The sequence below is a fragment of the Oncorhynchus clarkii genome, chromosome 18 (assembly GCF_045791955.1).
Source record: "Oncorhynchus clarkii lewisi isolate Uvic-CL-2024 chromosome 18, UVic_Ocla_1.0, whole genome shotgun sequence".
Classification (NCBI taxonomy): Eukaryota; Metazoa; Chordata; class Actinopteri; order Salmoniformes; family Salmonidae; genus Oncorhynchus; species Oncorhynchus clarkii.
The window spans coordinates 42,705,370-42,719,216 of record NC_092164.1 but is presented as its reverse complement, the minus strand read 5'-3'; the positions used below and the strand labels follow the sequence as shown (position 1 = coordinate 42,719,216).

Here is a 13,847-nt window from a genome sequence, read left to right as displayed (position 1 = left end):
ACAAACATTTGTGCTAAAATAATTATATTATTGATTGTTTGATTATGGCTTTTCAAATCCCCCACTATTGCTATCTGCAGGGTTAGCTCTAGGCAAATATTGCAATTCTTCAGCCATTCCTGGATCTGTGACCAAAAACGAGCTACATATGAACAATACCAAAATAAATTATCTAATGACTGCCTCCTCACAGCAAAATCTGCAGAGCTGGGAAGATTGTATCCCCCATATATATAACATTCTATTGGTTGCAAGAATTTTGTATAGTAATTTAAATTGAAAAATTTGAAGTTTTGAATCAGTCGTTGTTTTGCATATCAATTCATAAACCATGTGCCATGGAATGGTTACATTGAAAATCTCTTCCCAACTATTTTGCAATTTATATGGCACAGCTGTCAGTTTTTTGGTCCTTAAATTTAATTGGTAAATGTTTTTATTTATCACACTTTTCTTTAACCATTTATGTTCTTTAATACAGGGCTTACTTTTTTCCCCTTCTACTTGCCTCTTCCATTTTTCTGGTAATGCTGCAATTAGTTGGTTGTAATTTTGGGTAGAGCAGACATTCCCATATGTCCGTGTTAGCTGCATGTGTAACATAACTCCACCAGTCCTATCTATGATATCATTCACAAAAATGATACTTTTTTTTCATTTTTATCAATTAGTATATTTGAGTTTAACCACAATATTTGTTGCATTATTTTTTCTGTCTTTTCAGGTGGATTAAACTGAAATTGCAACCAACTTTCTCAGGCTTGTTTTAAAAAATTACGATATTGGAGATTATTTCCTTTTCAAACAACCGAAAATGAGCAGGTGTAATCTGAATAACGGGAAAAGGCCATTCTTGAACATAGGATGAGACATTCCAACCAATTTTCTAGAGAACCAGTTTGGATTAAATATAACTTTTCTATGACTGATGCCTTTAGTGAGAGGTCTAATGCTTTAATAATTTCTGCCCTCCGAATTCATATTCGTTATATAAATAGGTCCTTTTAATTTTGTCTGGCTTGCCATTCCAAATAAAATTGAATATTTTTTGTTCATATAATTTAAAAAAGCAGGTCAATAGGTGTAGACAAAACCATAAGCAAACAGGTAAACTGTGATATGACTAAAGAGTTAATCAGGGGTGGCCAGAAGAGGACTGGCCACCCCACATAGCCTGGTTTCTCTCTAGGTTTCTTCCTAGGTTTTGGCCTTTCTAGGGAGTTTTTCCTAGCCACCGTGCTTCTACACGTGCATTGCTTGCTGTTTGGGGTTTTAGGCTGGGTTTCTGTACAGCACTTTGAGATATCAGCTGATATACGAAGGGCTATATAAACATTTGATTTGATGATTTTTCCTTTCCACGGTAGCAAGATCTTATCTATTTTTGCTAACTTTCTATAAACATTTACTGGAGAGAATTTCTTTATTTTGGGAATTGTAAACCGAGTATTTCCACATCTCCGTCAGACCATTTAATTGGTAAGAACTACACGGAAATGTAAATGAGCATTTTTTTAGTGATCCAATACATAATAATAAGGGTTTTAATCCAGAGAGGATAGCAAAATTATCTAGATCCTTTATGATGCAGTGGAGAGATTCTAATCATGGTTTTAAAACAAAACATGAATCATCAGCATACAATGACACCTTAGTTTTTAAGCCACGGCTTTCTAATCCCTTAATATTATTGTTTGATCTAATTTTAACAGCTAACATTTCGATGGCAATAATATATATAACTTAAAACAAGGTTGTCCACTATTGGCGGCAGGGTAGCCTAGTGGTTAGAGCGTTGGACTAGTAACCGGAAGGTTGCAAGTTCAAACCCCCGAGCTGACAAGGTACAAATCTGTCGTTCTGCCCCTGAACAGGCAGTTAACCCACTGTTCCTAGGCCGTCATTGAAAATAAGAATTTGTTCTTAACTGACTTGCCTAGTTAAATAAAGGTAATATATATGTATATATCGGTGGCCCACCACCATATATATATATAGTGGTGGGCCACCGATAGTGGGCAACCTTGTTTTACTCTAGATAGTTTAAAACTTTGAGATGTAGCCATTTACTATTTTGAACCTAGGGTTACTACACATAACTTTAACCCATTTTATAAGAGATTCCCCAAAATTGAAATATTCTAGGCATTTATATATAAACTCCAGTCGTACTTTATCAAAAGCCTTTTCAAAATCAGCTATGAAAACCAGGCCTTGAGTCCCAGATATTTCATAGTATTCTATTGTTTCCAAAACGGTCTGATTAGGATGAAGAATATTTGACAATACTTTTTTAATTCTATGCACTATGCATTTTGCTAGGATTTTTGCATCACAACACTGAAGTGTAAGAGGTCTCCAATTTTTTAATGGATTGGATCTACCACTTGGGTCCTGTTTCAGTAATAATGATATCAGACCATCTTGTTACGTGTCTGATAATACACCACTTATATAGGAGTGGTTAAAACATGCTAATAATGGTCCTCTAAATATATATATTTTTAAATTGTGTATACTTCCACTGGTATGCCATCCAGCCCTCGAGTTTTCCCAGCCTCAAAGGCTTTAATTGCGTCAAGAAGTTCCTCCTCTGTAATTTGGCCTTCACATGAGTTTCTCTGTACAGATGTTAATTTTACATTATTATTAGGAAAAAAATCCACACAATTAATTTCAGTTAGTGCATATGGATATGTTTTCTTGCTTGTTAGTCTTAAGTCATTCGGCAAGACCAGTTTTGGTCATACTCTTCAAAGAACAATAGGACCTCAGAGATACAAACACATCAGGAATGGAGGTCGTTCAGAATACGAAATTGCTCGTCGTTAGTTTAAAAAAAACGTAATTTCCTATGTAGAAAACATGATTTTCATACCTAAGTTTGTAACCTACAATAACTCTGTTTTTTTTTTTTTTGGGGGGGGGGGTTTATAATTGTCCCTGTTCGGCAGTTAACTTCTTACCTTAGCTATCTCCTCCTCCACCCTCTCCTGATGTCTCCTCTCCTGCACGCCTTGGTCCTCCGTGCTGGGTCCCTCGATATAGCATTTGCTCCCGTTGATGCCCTCCGGGTCCGGCTTCACCTGCAACCGCACGTCCTCCTCTCCTTCCTCCCTCACTCTCTCGCTCTTTTCCTGCACCCTCTTTTCTCTGAGTCTGCTGAGCTCAGCACAGTGTTGTTCCTTCAGCGCTGCCACCTCCTGGTGGTACTTGTGGTAGAGAGCTGTCCTCAGCGTCTGCAGCAGCGCCATCATGCCCATAGACTTGGCTGGCCCACGTAGCTCCGTGTCCAGACCCACCAACAACGCATCCTCCTCCACCAGCTAGAGGCGAGGGGGAGGAGTGGACAAGGAATAGGATGGGGAAAGGATAGACACAGACATAAAAATAAATTAACCAGAGGGAAACGTATATGGAAGAAAAATAGGAGAGGAGGCGAGAAAAATATAGGAATTGAGCAAAAGTCAGGAGAAAAGAGGGAAAGATCCAGAGGCTTTTCAGAGTGTGTGCCCCCTCCCTTCCTCCTCAGCAACCCGCTGGAGAGAAATTCAATGATTTTACTTCCTATGCCTTTAAGGCTGAAAGATGCACTGATAAATAGAAGTCAGACATCCTATAGAGTAGAGTTTCAGTTCGGCTAGAGCACCACTACGTCAAGCTACAATGGTAAGTCTTTCCTTTAACTCTTTTTTACAGCTATGCCTCTAAATTAGTGAATCGTTATTGTGCTATAATAGCGCCTGGTGTTGGTTGCTCTCAATTACTCAATTTCTATCACTCTCCTCTTCTCTCCATCTACTTCCCCCTTTCCCTCCACCTTTCAGTCTACTCCATGCATTCTACATCTTTCTCTCTCTCACCAGACAGCTCTCCATTTTTCCTCCGTCTCTAACCCTTTATTTCTGTCTTTTCTTTCTGTCTCCCTCAATCGCTGAGCTCCTCTATTCTCCGGCTTTCTTCTCTGATGTGAGAATCAGCGTCTCAAGCTGCTAGACCGGAAAGCAAGGGAGGTAGCGAGAGCAAGTGAACAAGCGGGAGGTGAATTGATCGTGAGACTTGACTGAAACGGGACCGGGTCACTCATGTAGAGAGAATCGTCCTTTAATGCAGGCGAAGACTTGATTACCGTAGTAGTATATACAGTTGAAGTCGGAGGTTTACATACACCTTAGCCAAATACATTTAAACTCAGTTAACAATTATTGACATTTAATCCTAGTAAAAATTCCCCGTCTTAGGTCAGTTAGGATCACCACTTCATTTTAAGAATGTGAAATGTCAGAATAATAGTAGAGAAAATGACTTATTTCAGTTTGTATTTCTTTCATCACATTCCCAGTGGGTCAGAAGTTTACATACACTCAATTAGTATTTGGTAGCATTGCCTTTAAATTGTTTAACATGGGTCAAACGTTTCAGGTAGCCTTCCACAACCTTCCCACAATAAGTTGGGTGAATTGTGGCCCATTCCTCCTGATAGAGCTAGTGTAACTGAGTCAGGTTTGTAGGCCTCCATGCTCCCACACGCTTTTTCAGTTCTGGCCACAAATTTCCTATAGGATTGAGGTCAGGACTTTGTGATGGCCATTCCAATACCTTGACTTTGTTGTCCTTAAGCCATTTTGCCACAACTTTGGAAGTATGCTTGAGGTCATTGTCATTTGCGACCAAGCTTTAACTTCCTGACTGATGTCTGGAGATGTTGCTTCAATATATCCACATAAATTTCCTCCCTCATGATGCCATCTATTTTCTGAAGTGCACCAGTCCCTCCTGCAGCAAAGCACCCCCACAACATGATGCTGCCACCCCCGTGCTTCACGGTTGGGATGGTGTTCTTCGGCTTGCAAGACTCCCCCTTTTTTCTACCAAACATAACATTATGGCCAAACAATTACATTTTTGTTACATCAGACCAGAGGACATTTCTCCAAAAAGTAAATTCTTTGTCCCCATGTGCAGTTGCAAACCGTAGTCTGGCTTTTTTTTATGGCGGTTTTGGAGCAGTGGCTTCTTCCTTGCTGAGCGGCCTTTCAGATTATGTTGATATAGGACTCGTTCTACTGTGGATATAGAAACTTTTGTACCGGTTTCCATCTTCACAAGGACCTTTGCTGTTGTTCTGGGATTGATTTGCACTTTTTGCACCAAAGTACGTTAATCTCTAGGAGAACGCGTCTCCTTCCTGAGCGGTATGACGGCTGCGTGGTACCATGGTGTTTATACTTGCATATTATTGTTTGTACAGATGAACGTGGTACCTTCAGGCATTTGGAAATTGCTCCCAAGGATGAACCAGACTTTGAGGTTTACAATTTTTTTCTGAGCTCTTGGCTGATTTCATTAGATTTTCCCATGATGTCAAGCAAAGAGGCACTGAGTTTGAAGGTAGGCCTTGAAATACATCCACAGGTACATCTCCAATTGACTCAAATGATGTCATTTAGCCTATCAGAAGCATGATATAATTCTCTGTAATTTTCCAAGCTGTCTAAAGGCACAGTCAACTTAGTGTATGTTAACTTCTGACCCACTGGAATTGTGATGCAGTGAATTATTAGTGAAATTATCTGCATGTAAACAATTGTTGGAAAAATTACTTGTGTCATGCACAAAGTAGATGTCCAAACCGACTTGCCAAAACTATAGTTTGTTAACAAGAAATGTGTGGAGTGGTTGAAAAACAAGTTTTAATGACTCCAACTTAAGTCAATGTAAACTTCGGACTTCAACTGTAGCTAACGCTAGCATCCACGCTATGCTAACCGCTTACATAATCGGCGCCTCGACTCTTCAACTTCCCCTCGGATAAAAATCAGTTTAAATGCGTGGCGTGTCACTGCAGCCTGCCACCCAGGGATCTGGGGAAGATTTTAGCCAAAGGCAGCATTCCATTCATCCCCCTCCTCCATCGCTCGTAGTGACGGCTAATGGAGTGTCTTAATTCAAATCAGGGTTTTTGCCTCGAGAAGAGATGGTGTGTGATAGGAGAAGATTTGGCTAAGTGAGAAGGGAGCAAACCTGTAGTTCCTCTGTGTCCTCTTCCTCAGTCCGCAAGCCAAGCTGGGCAGCACTGGACAGGCTGAAAGACAAGGCAGAATTAAATATAAAGATCGAAAACATTAGTGAATGGTAAAGGGTAAACAAACATCCACCATACTGAAGACAGCATACTAGTGAATCTACTAGTATTATTTTTCAACATCTGACTTTTTTTTTTTAGGAGATTGAAAGTCATGATTTACTTTAAGTCTGAAGTTCAGTTCAGTTGAATTGCACAGCAAAAGTGCCCTGTCTAAATTCCCCTTTGGGATTAGCTAACTGGCACCATTCTATCAATCAATGTCATCATGGGGCATGTACAGTGGGCTGTAATATTTGAAACTTTGCGGATAGAAATGTAATGCATAGAACCGACATACAATTCCCTATTATTCTACATGACAGAGAAGTACTCTGAGGGTTATTCAGATAAGCAATCATTTTTGTACATACTACATTTCTATCTGAACGTTAGGTAACCTAGCCCTGCCCTGAATAAGTCCTCAGGCTTCGATACCAAAAGGCTCAAAGTATTAATATAATTTAACAGCAGGGTGCAGTAGTATCAGTTAATCATACCCATTAGATTAGAAGATGGTTTATCATAGCATAACCTAACGTAGCATGCATAGAAAGTCACTTGAGTAGAGTCCTTACTTCCATTTTTCAGGGGAAAAGGTTGAAAATAGTGTATCCCTAAAAGCCAGAAAGATCATTTTTATGACAATGCCGCTAAGGGTGATCATAGTGAGACTGTCCTCTACAGTAGCTGGTTAGCAAGACTACTCACCAGTGGAAGTCAAAATACCTCAAATTAACATGCAACAACCCCAAAGTGTGAAGACAGAGCAGTCTGTGTCCATAGACTACTTAACAGGGTAAACAAATATCATTTTCAAATTTGGGAGAATTATCCCTTCAATTTTCTATTGATATGGAAACACCTTGAGGATGGCCAAATGGGGAGAGGGATGTTTTTGCTCTTTGCCTAGAGATGTTGGGCAAGAGAAAGCGTACTTTGTGGGTTAGTAATTAACATGCTTTTAAACACCATGTAAATATTTCATAAACGGGGCTGTGCTGCTGGCAGATAAGCTATCATTGCTTCACTAGACCCTCCCAGTGTTTTGCATGTGAAGAACTACAGTGGGGCAAAAAAGTATTTAGTCAGCCACCAATTGTGCAAGTTCTCCCACTTAAAAAGATGAGAGGCCTGTAATTTTCATCAAAGGTACACTTCAACTATGACATGATATTGTAGGATCTTTTATGAATTTATTTGCAAATTATGGTGGAAAATAAGTATTTGGTCACCTACAAACAAGCAAGATTTCTGTCTCTCACAGACCTGTAACAACTTCTTTAAGAGGCTCCTCTGTCCTCCACTCGTTACCTGTATGAACTTGTTATCAGTATAAAAGACACCTGTCCACAACCTCAAACAGTCACACTCCAAACTCCACCATGGCCAAGACCAAAAGACACCAGAAACAAAATTGTAGACCTGCACCAGGCTGGGAAGACTGAATCTGCAATAGGTAAGCAGCTTGGTTTGAAGAAATCAACTGTGGGATCAATTATTAGGAAATGGAAGACATACAAGACCACTGATAATCTCCCTAGATCTGGGGCTCCACGCAAAATCTCACCCCGTGGGGTCAAAATGATCACAAGAACGGTGAGCAAAAATCCCAGAACCACACGTGGGGACCTAGTGAATGACCTGCAGAGAGCTGGGACCAAAGTAACAAAGCCTACCATCAGTAACACACTACGCCGCCAGGGACTCAAATCCTGCAGTGCCAGACGTGTCCCCCTGCATAAGCCAGTATATGACCAGGCCCGTCTGAAGTTTGCTAGAGAGCATTTGGATGATCCAGAAGAAGATTGGGAGAATGTCATATGGTCAGATGAAACCAAAATATAACTGTTTGGGTAAAAACTCAACTTGTCGTGTTTGGAGGACAAAGAATGCTGAGTTGCATCCAAAGAACACCATACCTACTGTGAAGCATGGGGGTGGAAACATCATGCTTTGGGGCTGTTTTTCTGCAAAGGGACCAGGACGACTGATCCGTGTAAAGGAAAGAATGAATGGGGCAATGTATCGTGAGATTTTGAGTGAAAACCTCCTTCCATCAGCAAGGGTATTGAACATGAAACGTGGCTGGGTCTTTCAGCAGGACAATGATCCCAAACACACCGCCCGGGCAACGAAGGAGTGGCTTCATAAGAAGCATTTCAAGGTCCTGGAGTGGCCTAGTCAGTCTCCAGATCTCAACCCCATAGAAAATCTTTGGAGGGAGTTGAAAGTCTGTGTTGCCCAGCAACAGCCCCAAAACGTCACTGCGCTAGAGGAGATCTGCATGGAGGAATGGGCCAAAATACCAGCAACAGTGTGTGAAAACCTTGAAGACTTACAGAAAACGTTTGACCTCTTTCATTGCTAACAAAGGGTATATAACAAAGTATTGAGATAAACTTTTGTTATTGACCAAATACTTATTTTCCACCATAATTTGCAAATAAATTCATTAAAAATCCTACAATGTGATTTTCTGGATTTTTTTTCTTCATTTTGTCTGTCATAGTTGAAGTGTACCTATGATGACAATTACAGGCCTTTCTCATCTTTTTAAGTGGGAGAACTTGCACTATTGGTGGCTGACTAAATACTTTTTTGCCCCACTGTATATCAAAAGGTCAACCTGAAACATTCAAATTGGCTACTGTCTGAAAGCGTAACTATTGTTTTTATTATACCCTCTGGGGATCAATAAAGTTTATTCAATGAGATTCAACTGCGACAGACATAATCAGAGCCCTATGTAATAATGAATACTGTATCGAACAAAAATAATAAAAGCTAAAACCTGCCTGATAATACCTACAACAGGTAATTTGGTCATTTTTATATCAAAATAATCCAGATTTAAAAAACATTAAATGGATAAATAAATGGATCCTCATTGTCAATTGTACCAACACCATTATATAGTAGGGATGTACGTCTTTCCCTTTCAAGAAGATTCGATACGCATCTAGATACGTGAGCTCCGACATGATACAGGAATGATATGTTTTAGTTTGAAACGATTAGTTGCGATTCAGTTTGATTAGAGAACAAATCAAAAGATGTGATACACTAACATTTGTTGCATAAACACATTCATTCTCCATTCTAAAATAAAATCTGCTACTGATGGAGCTCATGAGCTGGGCCTCTCTGAGCCGACTTCTGTGTGTGTGTGGTGTGTAAATGATGCATGTCTATGGTGTATGTACTACTGTATGTAGGCACCTGAGCTGAGCCATAAGGGAGACTAGGCATCTACCAGTATCAGATTAGGGGGATGATGTAGCCTGTTTTTTGTGCCTCCACTTTGGTTCTGAAATCACCAACACCCACTAATTAAACTGGCCATGTTTGCAGATTAAGTGTTTGAGCTAGTAAATGTATCAGTATTTATATTTTTCAAATTAGCTAATTTGAAAATGGATAACAAATAAAAACCTAAACACATCACATTTTACATAAGTATTCAGACCATTTACGCAATACTTTGTTGGAGCATCCTTGGCAGCGATTACAGCCGAGTCTTCTTGGGTATGAAGCTTGGCACACCTGTATTTGGGGAGTTTCTCCTATTCTTCTCTGCAGATCCTCTCAAGCTCTGTCAGGTTCGATGAGGAGCTTTGTTTGACAGCTATTTTCAGGTCTCTCCAGAGATTTTCGAGCGGGTTCAAGTCCGGGCTCTGGCTGGGCCACTCAAGGACATTCAAGACTGGTCCAGAAGCCACTCCTGTGTTGTCTTGGCTGTGAGCTAAGGATCATTGTCCTGTTGGAAGGTGAACCTTCACCCCAGCTTCCATCTGGCCACTCTACCATAAGGCCTGATTGGTAGAGTGCTGCAGAGATGGTTGTCCTTTTGCAATGTTCATCCATCTCCACAGAGGAACTCTTGAGCTCTGTCAGAGTGACTACTGGGTTCTCGCTCACCTCCCTGACTAAGGCCCTTCTTCCCTGATTGCTTAGTTTGGCCAGGTGGCCAGCTCTAGGAAGAGTCTTGGTGGTTCAACACTTCTTCCATTTAAGAATGAAGCCACTGTGTTCTTGGGGACCTTCAATGCTACACACATTTTTTGGAACCATTCCCCAGATCTGTGCCTCAACACAATCCTGTCTCGGAGCTCTACAGACAATTCCTTTGACCTCATGGCTTGGTTTTTGCTCTGACATGCACTGTCAACTGTGGGACCTTACATAGACAGGTGTGTGCCTTTTCAAATCATGCCCAATCAATTGAATTTACTACAGGTGGACTCCAATCAAGTTGTAGAAACATTTCAAGGATGATCAATGCAAACAGGATGTACCTGAGCCCAATTTCATGTCTCATATCGAAGGGTCTGAATATTTATATAAATAAAGTATCAGTTTTTTTATTTTTAATACTTGCAAAAATTTATAAAAACCTGTTTTTGCTTGGTCATTACAGGGTAGATTTGTGTGGAAAAATATTTATTTATTCCATTTTAGAATAAGGCTGTAACGTAACAAAATGTGGAAAATGGGAAGGGGTCTGAAAGCTTTCTGAATACACCGTAGATTCAAATACAAAGCAAGGGCACCTACTGGTAGATGGGTAAAAACATATACATTGAATATCCCTTTAAGCATGGTGAAGTTATTAATTACACTTTGGCTGGTGTATCTACCCAGTCACTACAAAGATACTGGCATCCTTCCAAACTCAGTTGTCGGAGAGGAAGGAAATCGCTCAAGGATTTCACCATGAGGCGAATCAATGGTGACTTTAAAACAGTTAGAGTTTAATGGTAGTGATATGAGAAAACTGAGGATGGATCAACAACATTGTAGTTACTCCACAATACTAACCGCAATGAAAAGAAGGGCGCATGTACCCCAATTTGGTGGTATCCAATTGGTAGTTAGTCTTGTCTCTTCGCTGCAACTGCCGTAAGGACTCAGGAGAGGTGAAGGTCGAGAGTAGTGCGTCCTCCGAAACACAACCCAACAAAGCCACACTTCTTCTCGACAATGCCCACTTAACCAGGAAGCCGGCCGCACCAATGTGTCTGAGGAAACACTGTACAGCTGGCGACCATGTCAGAGTGCACCGCGCACGTCCCGCCACAGGAGTGGCAAATGCGCGATGGGACAAGGACATACCTGCCGGCCAAACCCCTCCCCTAACCCGGACAACGCTGGGCCAAATGTGTGCCACCCCATGGGTCTCCCAGTTGCAGCCGGCTGAGACAGAGCCTGGACTCAAACCCAGAATCTCAAGTGGCACACTGCAATGATAGACCAATGCGCCACTCGGGAGGCACCTTCACTATTATTGTACAATGTAGAAAAACCCTTGAAGACATCAAAACCATGAAATGACACACATGGAATCATGTGCAGTCATGGCCAAAACTATTGAGAATGACACAAATATTAATTTCCACAAAGTTTGCTGCTCCAGTGTCTTTAGATATTTTTGTCAGATGTTACTATGGAATACTGAAGTATAATTACAAGCATTTCATAAGTGTCAAATGCTTTTATTGACAATTACATGAAGTCGTTGCAAAGAGTCAATATTTGCTGTGTTGACCCTACTTTTTCAAGTCCTCTGCAATCCGCCCTGGCATGCTGTCAATTAACTTCTGGGCCACATCCTGACTGATGGCAGCCCATTCTTGCATAATCAATGCTTGGAGTTTTTCAGAATGTGGGTTTTTGATTGTCCACCCGCCTCTTGAGGATTGACGACAAGTTGTCAAATGGGATTAAGGTCTGGTTCATGGACCCAAAATATCATTGTTTTGTTCCCCGAGCACCTTAGTTATTACTTTTGCCTTATGGCAAGGTGCTCCATCATGCTGGAAAATGTATTGTTCGTCACCGAACTGTTCCTGGATGGTTGGGAGAAGTTGATCTTCTCTTGATGTGTTGGTACCATTCTTTATTCATGGCTGTGTTCTTAGGCAAAATTGTGAGTGAGCCCACTCCCTTGGCTGAGAAGCAACCCCACACATGAATGGTCTCAGGATGCTTTACTGTTGGCATGACACAGAACTGATGGTAGCGCTCACCTTGTCTTCTCCGGACAAGCTTTTTTCCGGAAGCCCCAAACAATCGGAAAAGGGATTCATCAGAGAAAATGACTTTACCCCAGTCCTCAGCAGTCCAATCCCTGTACCTTTTGCAGAATATCAGTCTGTCCCTGTTGTTTTTCCTGCTGAGAAGTGGCTTCTTTGCTGCCCTTCTTGAAACCAGGCCATCCTCCAAAAGTCTTTGCCTCACTGTGCGTGCAGATGCACTCACACCGGCCTGCTGCCATTCTTGAGCAAGCTCTGTACTGTTGGTGCCCTGATCCCGCAGCTGAATCAACTTTAGGAGACGGTCCTGGCCCTTGCTGGACTTTCTTGGGCGCCCTGAAGCCTTCTTCACAACATTTGAGCCACTCTCCTTGAAGTTCTTGATGATCCAATAAATGGTTGATTTAGGTGCAATCTTACTGGCAGCAATAGCCCTTTTTGTGCAAAGCAATGGTGACAGCACATGTTTCCTTGCAGGTAACCATGGTTGATAGAGGAAGAACAATGATTCCAAGCACCACCCTCCTTTTGAAGCTTCCAGTCTGTTATTCGAACTCAATCAGCATGACCGAGTGATCTCCAGCCTTGTCCTCGTCAACACTGACACCTGTGTTAACTAGAGAATCACTGACATGATGTCAGCTGGTCATTTTGTGGCAGGGCTGAGATGCAGTGGAAATGTTTTTGGGGGATTCAGTTAATTTGCATGGCAAAGAGGGACTTTACAATTAGTTGCAATTCATCTGATCACTCTTCATAACATTCTGGAGTATATGCAAATTGCCATCATACAAACTGCGGAAGCAGACTTTGGGAAAATTAATATTTGTGTTATTCTCAACTTTTGGCCACGACTGTAGTAACCCAACAAATGTTAAACACATTTAAATATATTTTAGATTCTTCAAAGTAGCCACCCTTTGCCTTGATGACAGCTTTGTATACTCTTGCGTTCTCTCAACCAGCTTCACGAGGAATGCTTTTCCAACAGTCTGGAATGAGTTCCCACATATGCTGAGCACTTGTTGGCTGTTTTTCCTTCACTCTGCGGTCCCAAACCATCTCAATTGGGCTGAGGTCAGGTGATTGTGGAGGCACGGTCATCTGATGCAGCACATCATCACTCCCCTTCTTGGTCAAATAGCCCTTACACAGCCTGGAGGTGTTTTGTGTCATTGTCCTGTTGAAAAACAAATGATCATCCATTCTGGTTTGGGACTGTGTATCTCTGCAGAATGCTGTGGTAGCCATGCTGGTAAAGTATGCCTTGAATTCGAAATAAATCACAGTGTCACCAGCAAAGCACCCCCACACTATCACATCTCCTCCTCCATGCTTCACGGTGGGAGCCACACATGCGGAGATCATCCGTTCACCTACTCCGCGTCTCAAAGAGACCGCAATCTCAAATTTCGACTCCAGGCGACAGGACAGATATTCACCGGTCTAAAGTCCATTGCTTGTGTTTCGAGGCCCAAGCAAGTCTCTTCTTCTTATTGGTGTCCTTTAGTAGTGATTTCTTTGCAGCAATTTGACCATGAAGGCCTGATTCACGCAGTCTCCTCTGAACAGCTGATGTTGAGATGCATCTGTTACTTGAACTCTATTGAAGCATTTATTTGGGCTGCAATTTCAGGTGCAGTTAACTCTAATGTACTTATCCTCTGCAGTAGAGGTGCGGTCCTGAT

The 13,847-nt window shown here is 41.4% G+C and overlaps 1 protein-coding gene across 2 annotated transcripts in view; it reads right to left on the bottom strand.

Moving 5' to 3' along the window:
• The window catches only part of LOC139373535 (A-kinase anchor protein 9-like), a 139,227-nt gene that overhangs the window by 75,634 nt on the left and 49,746 nt on the right, over positions 1 to 13,847 (bottom strand). For both annotated transcript variants that reach the window (XM_071114157.1, XM_071114158.1), the window contains 2 exons: positions 6,025 to 6,085; positions 2,967 to 3,326 (listed from right to left, as the gene is read on the bottom strand). In XM_071114157.1, coding sequence (XP_070970258.1) covers positions 2,967 to 3,326; positions 6,025 to 6,085 — 421 coding nt within the window. The remainder of the gene's footprint in view (positions 1 to 2,966; positions 3,327 to 6,024; positions 6,086 to 13,847) is intronic.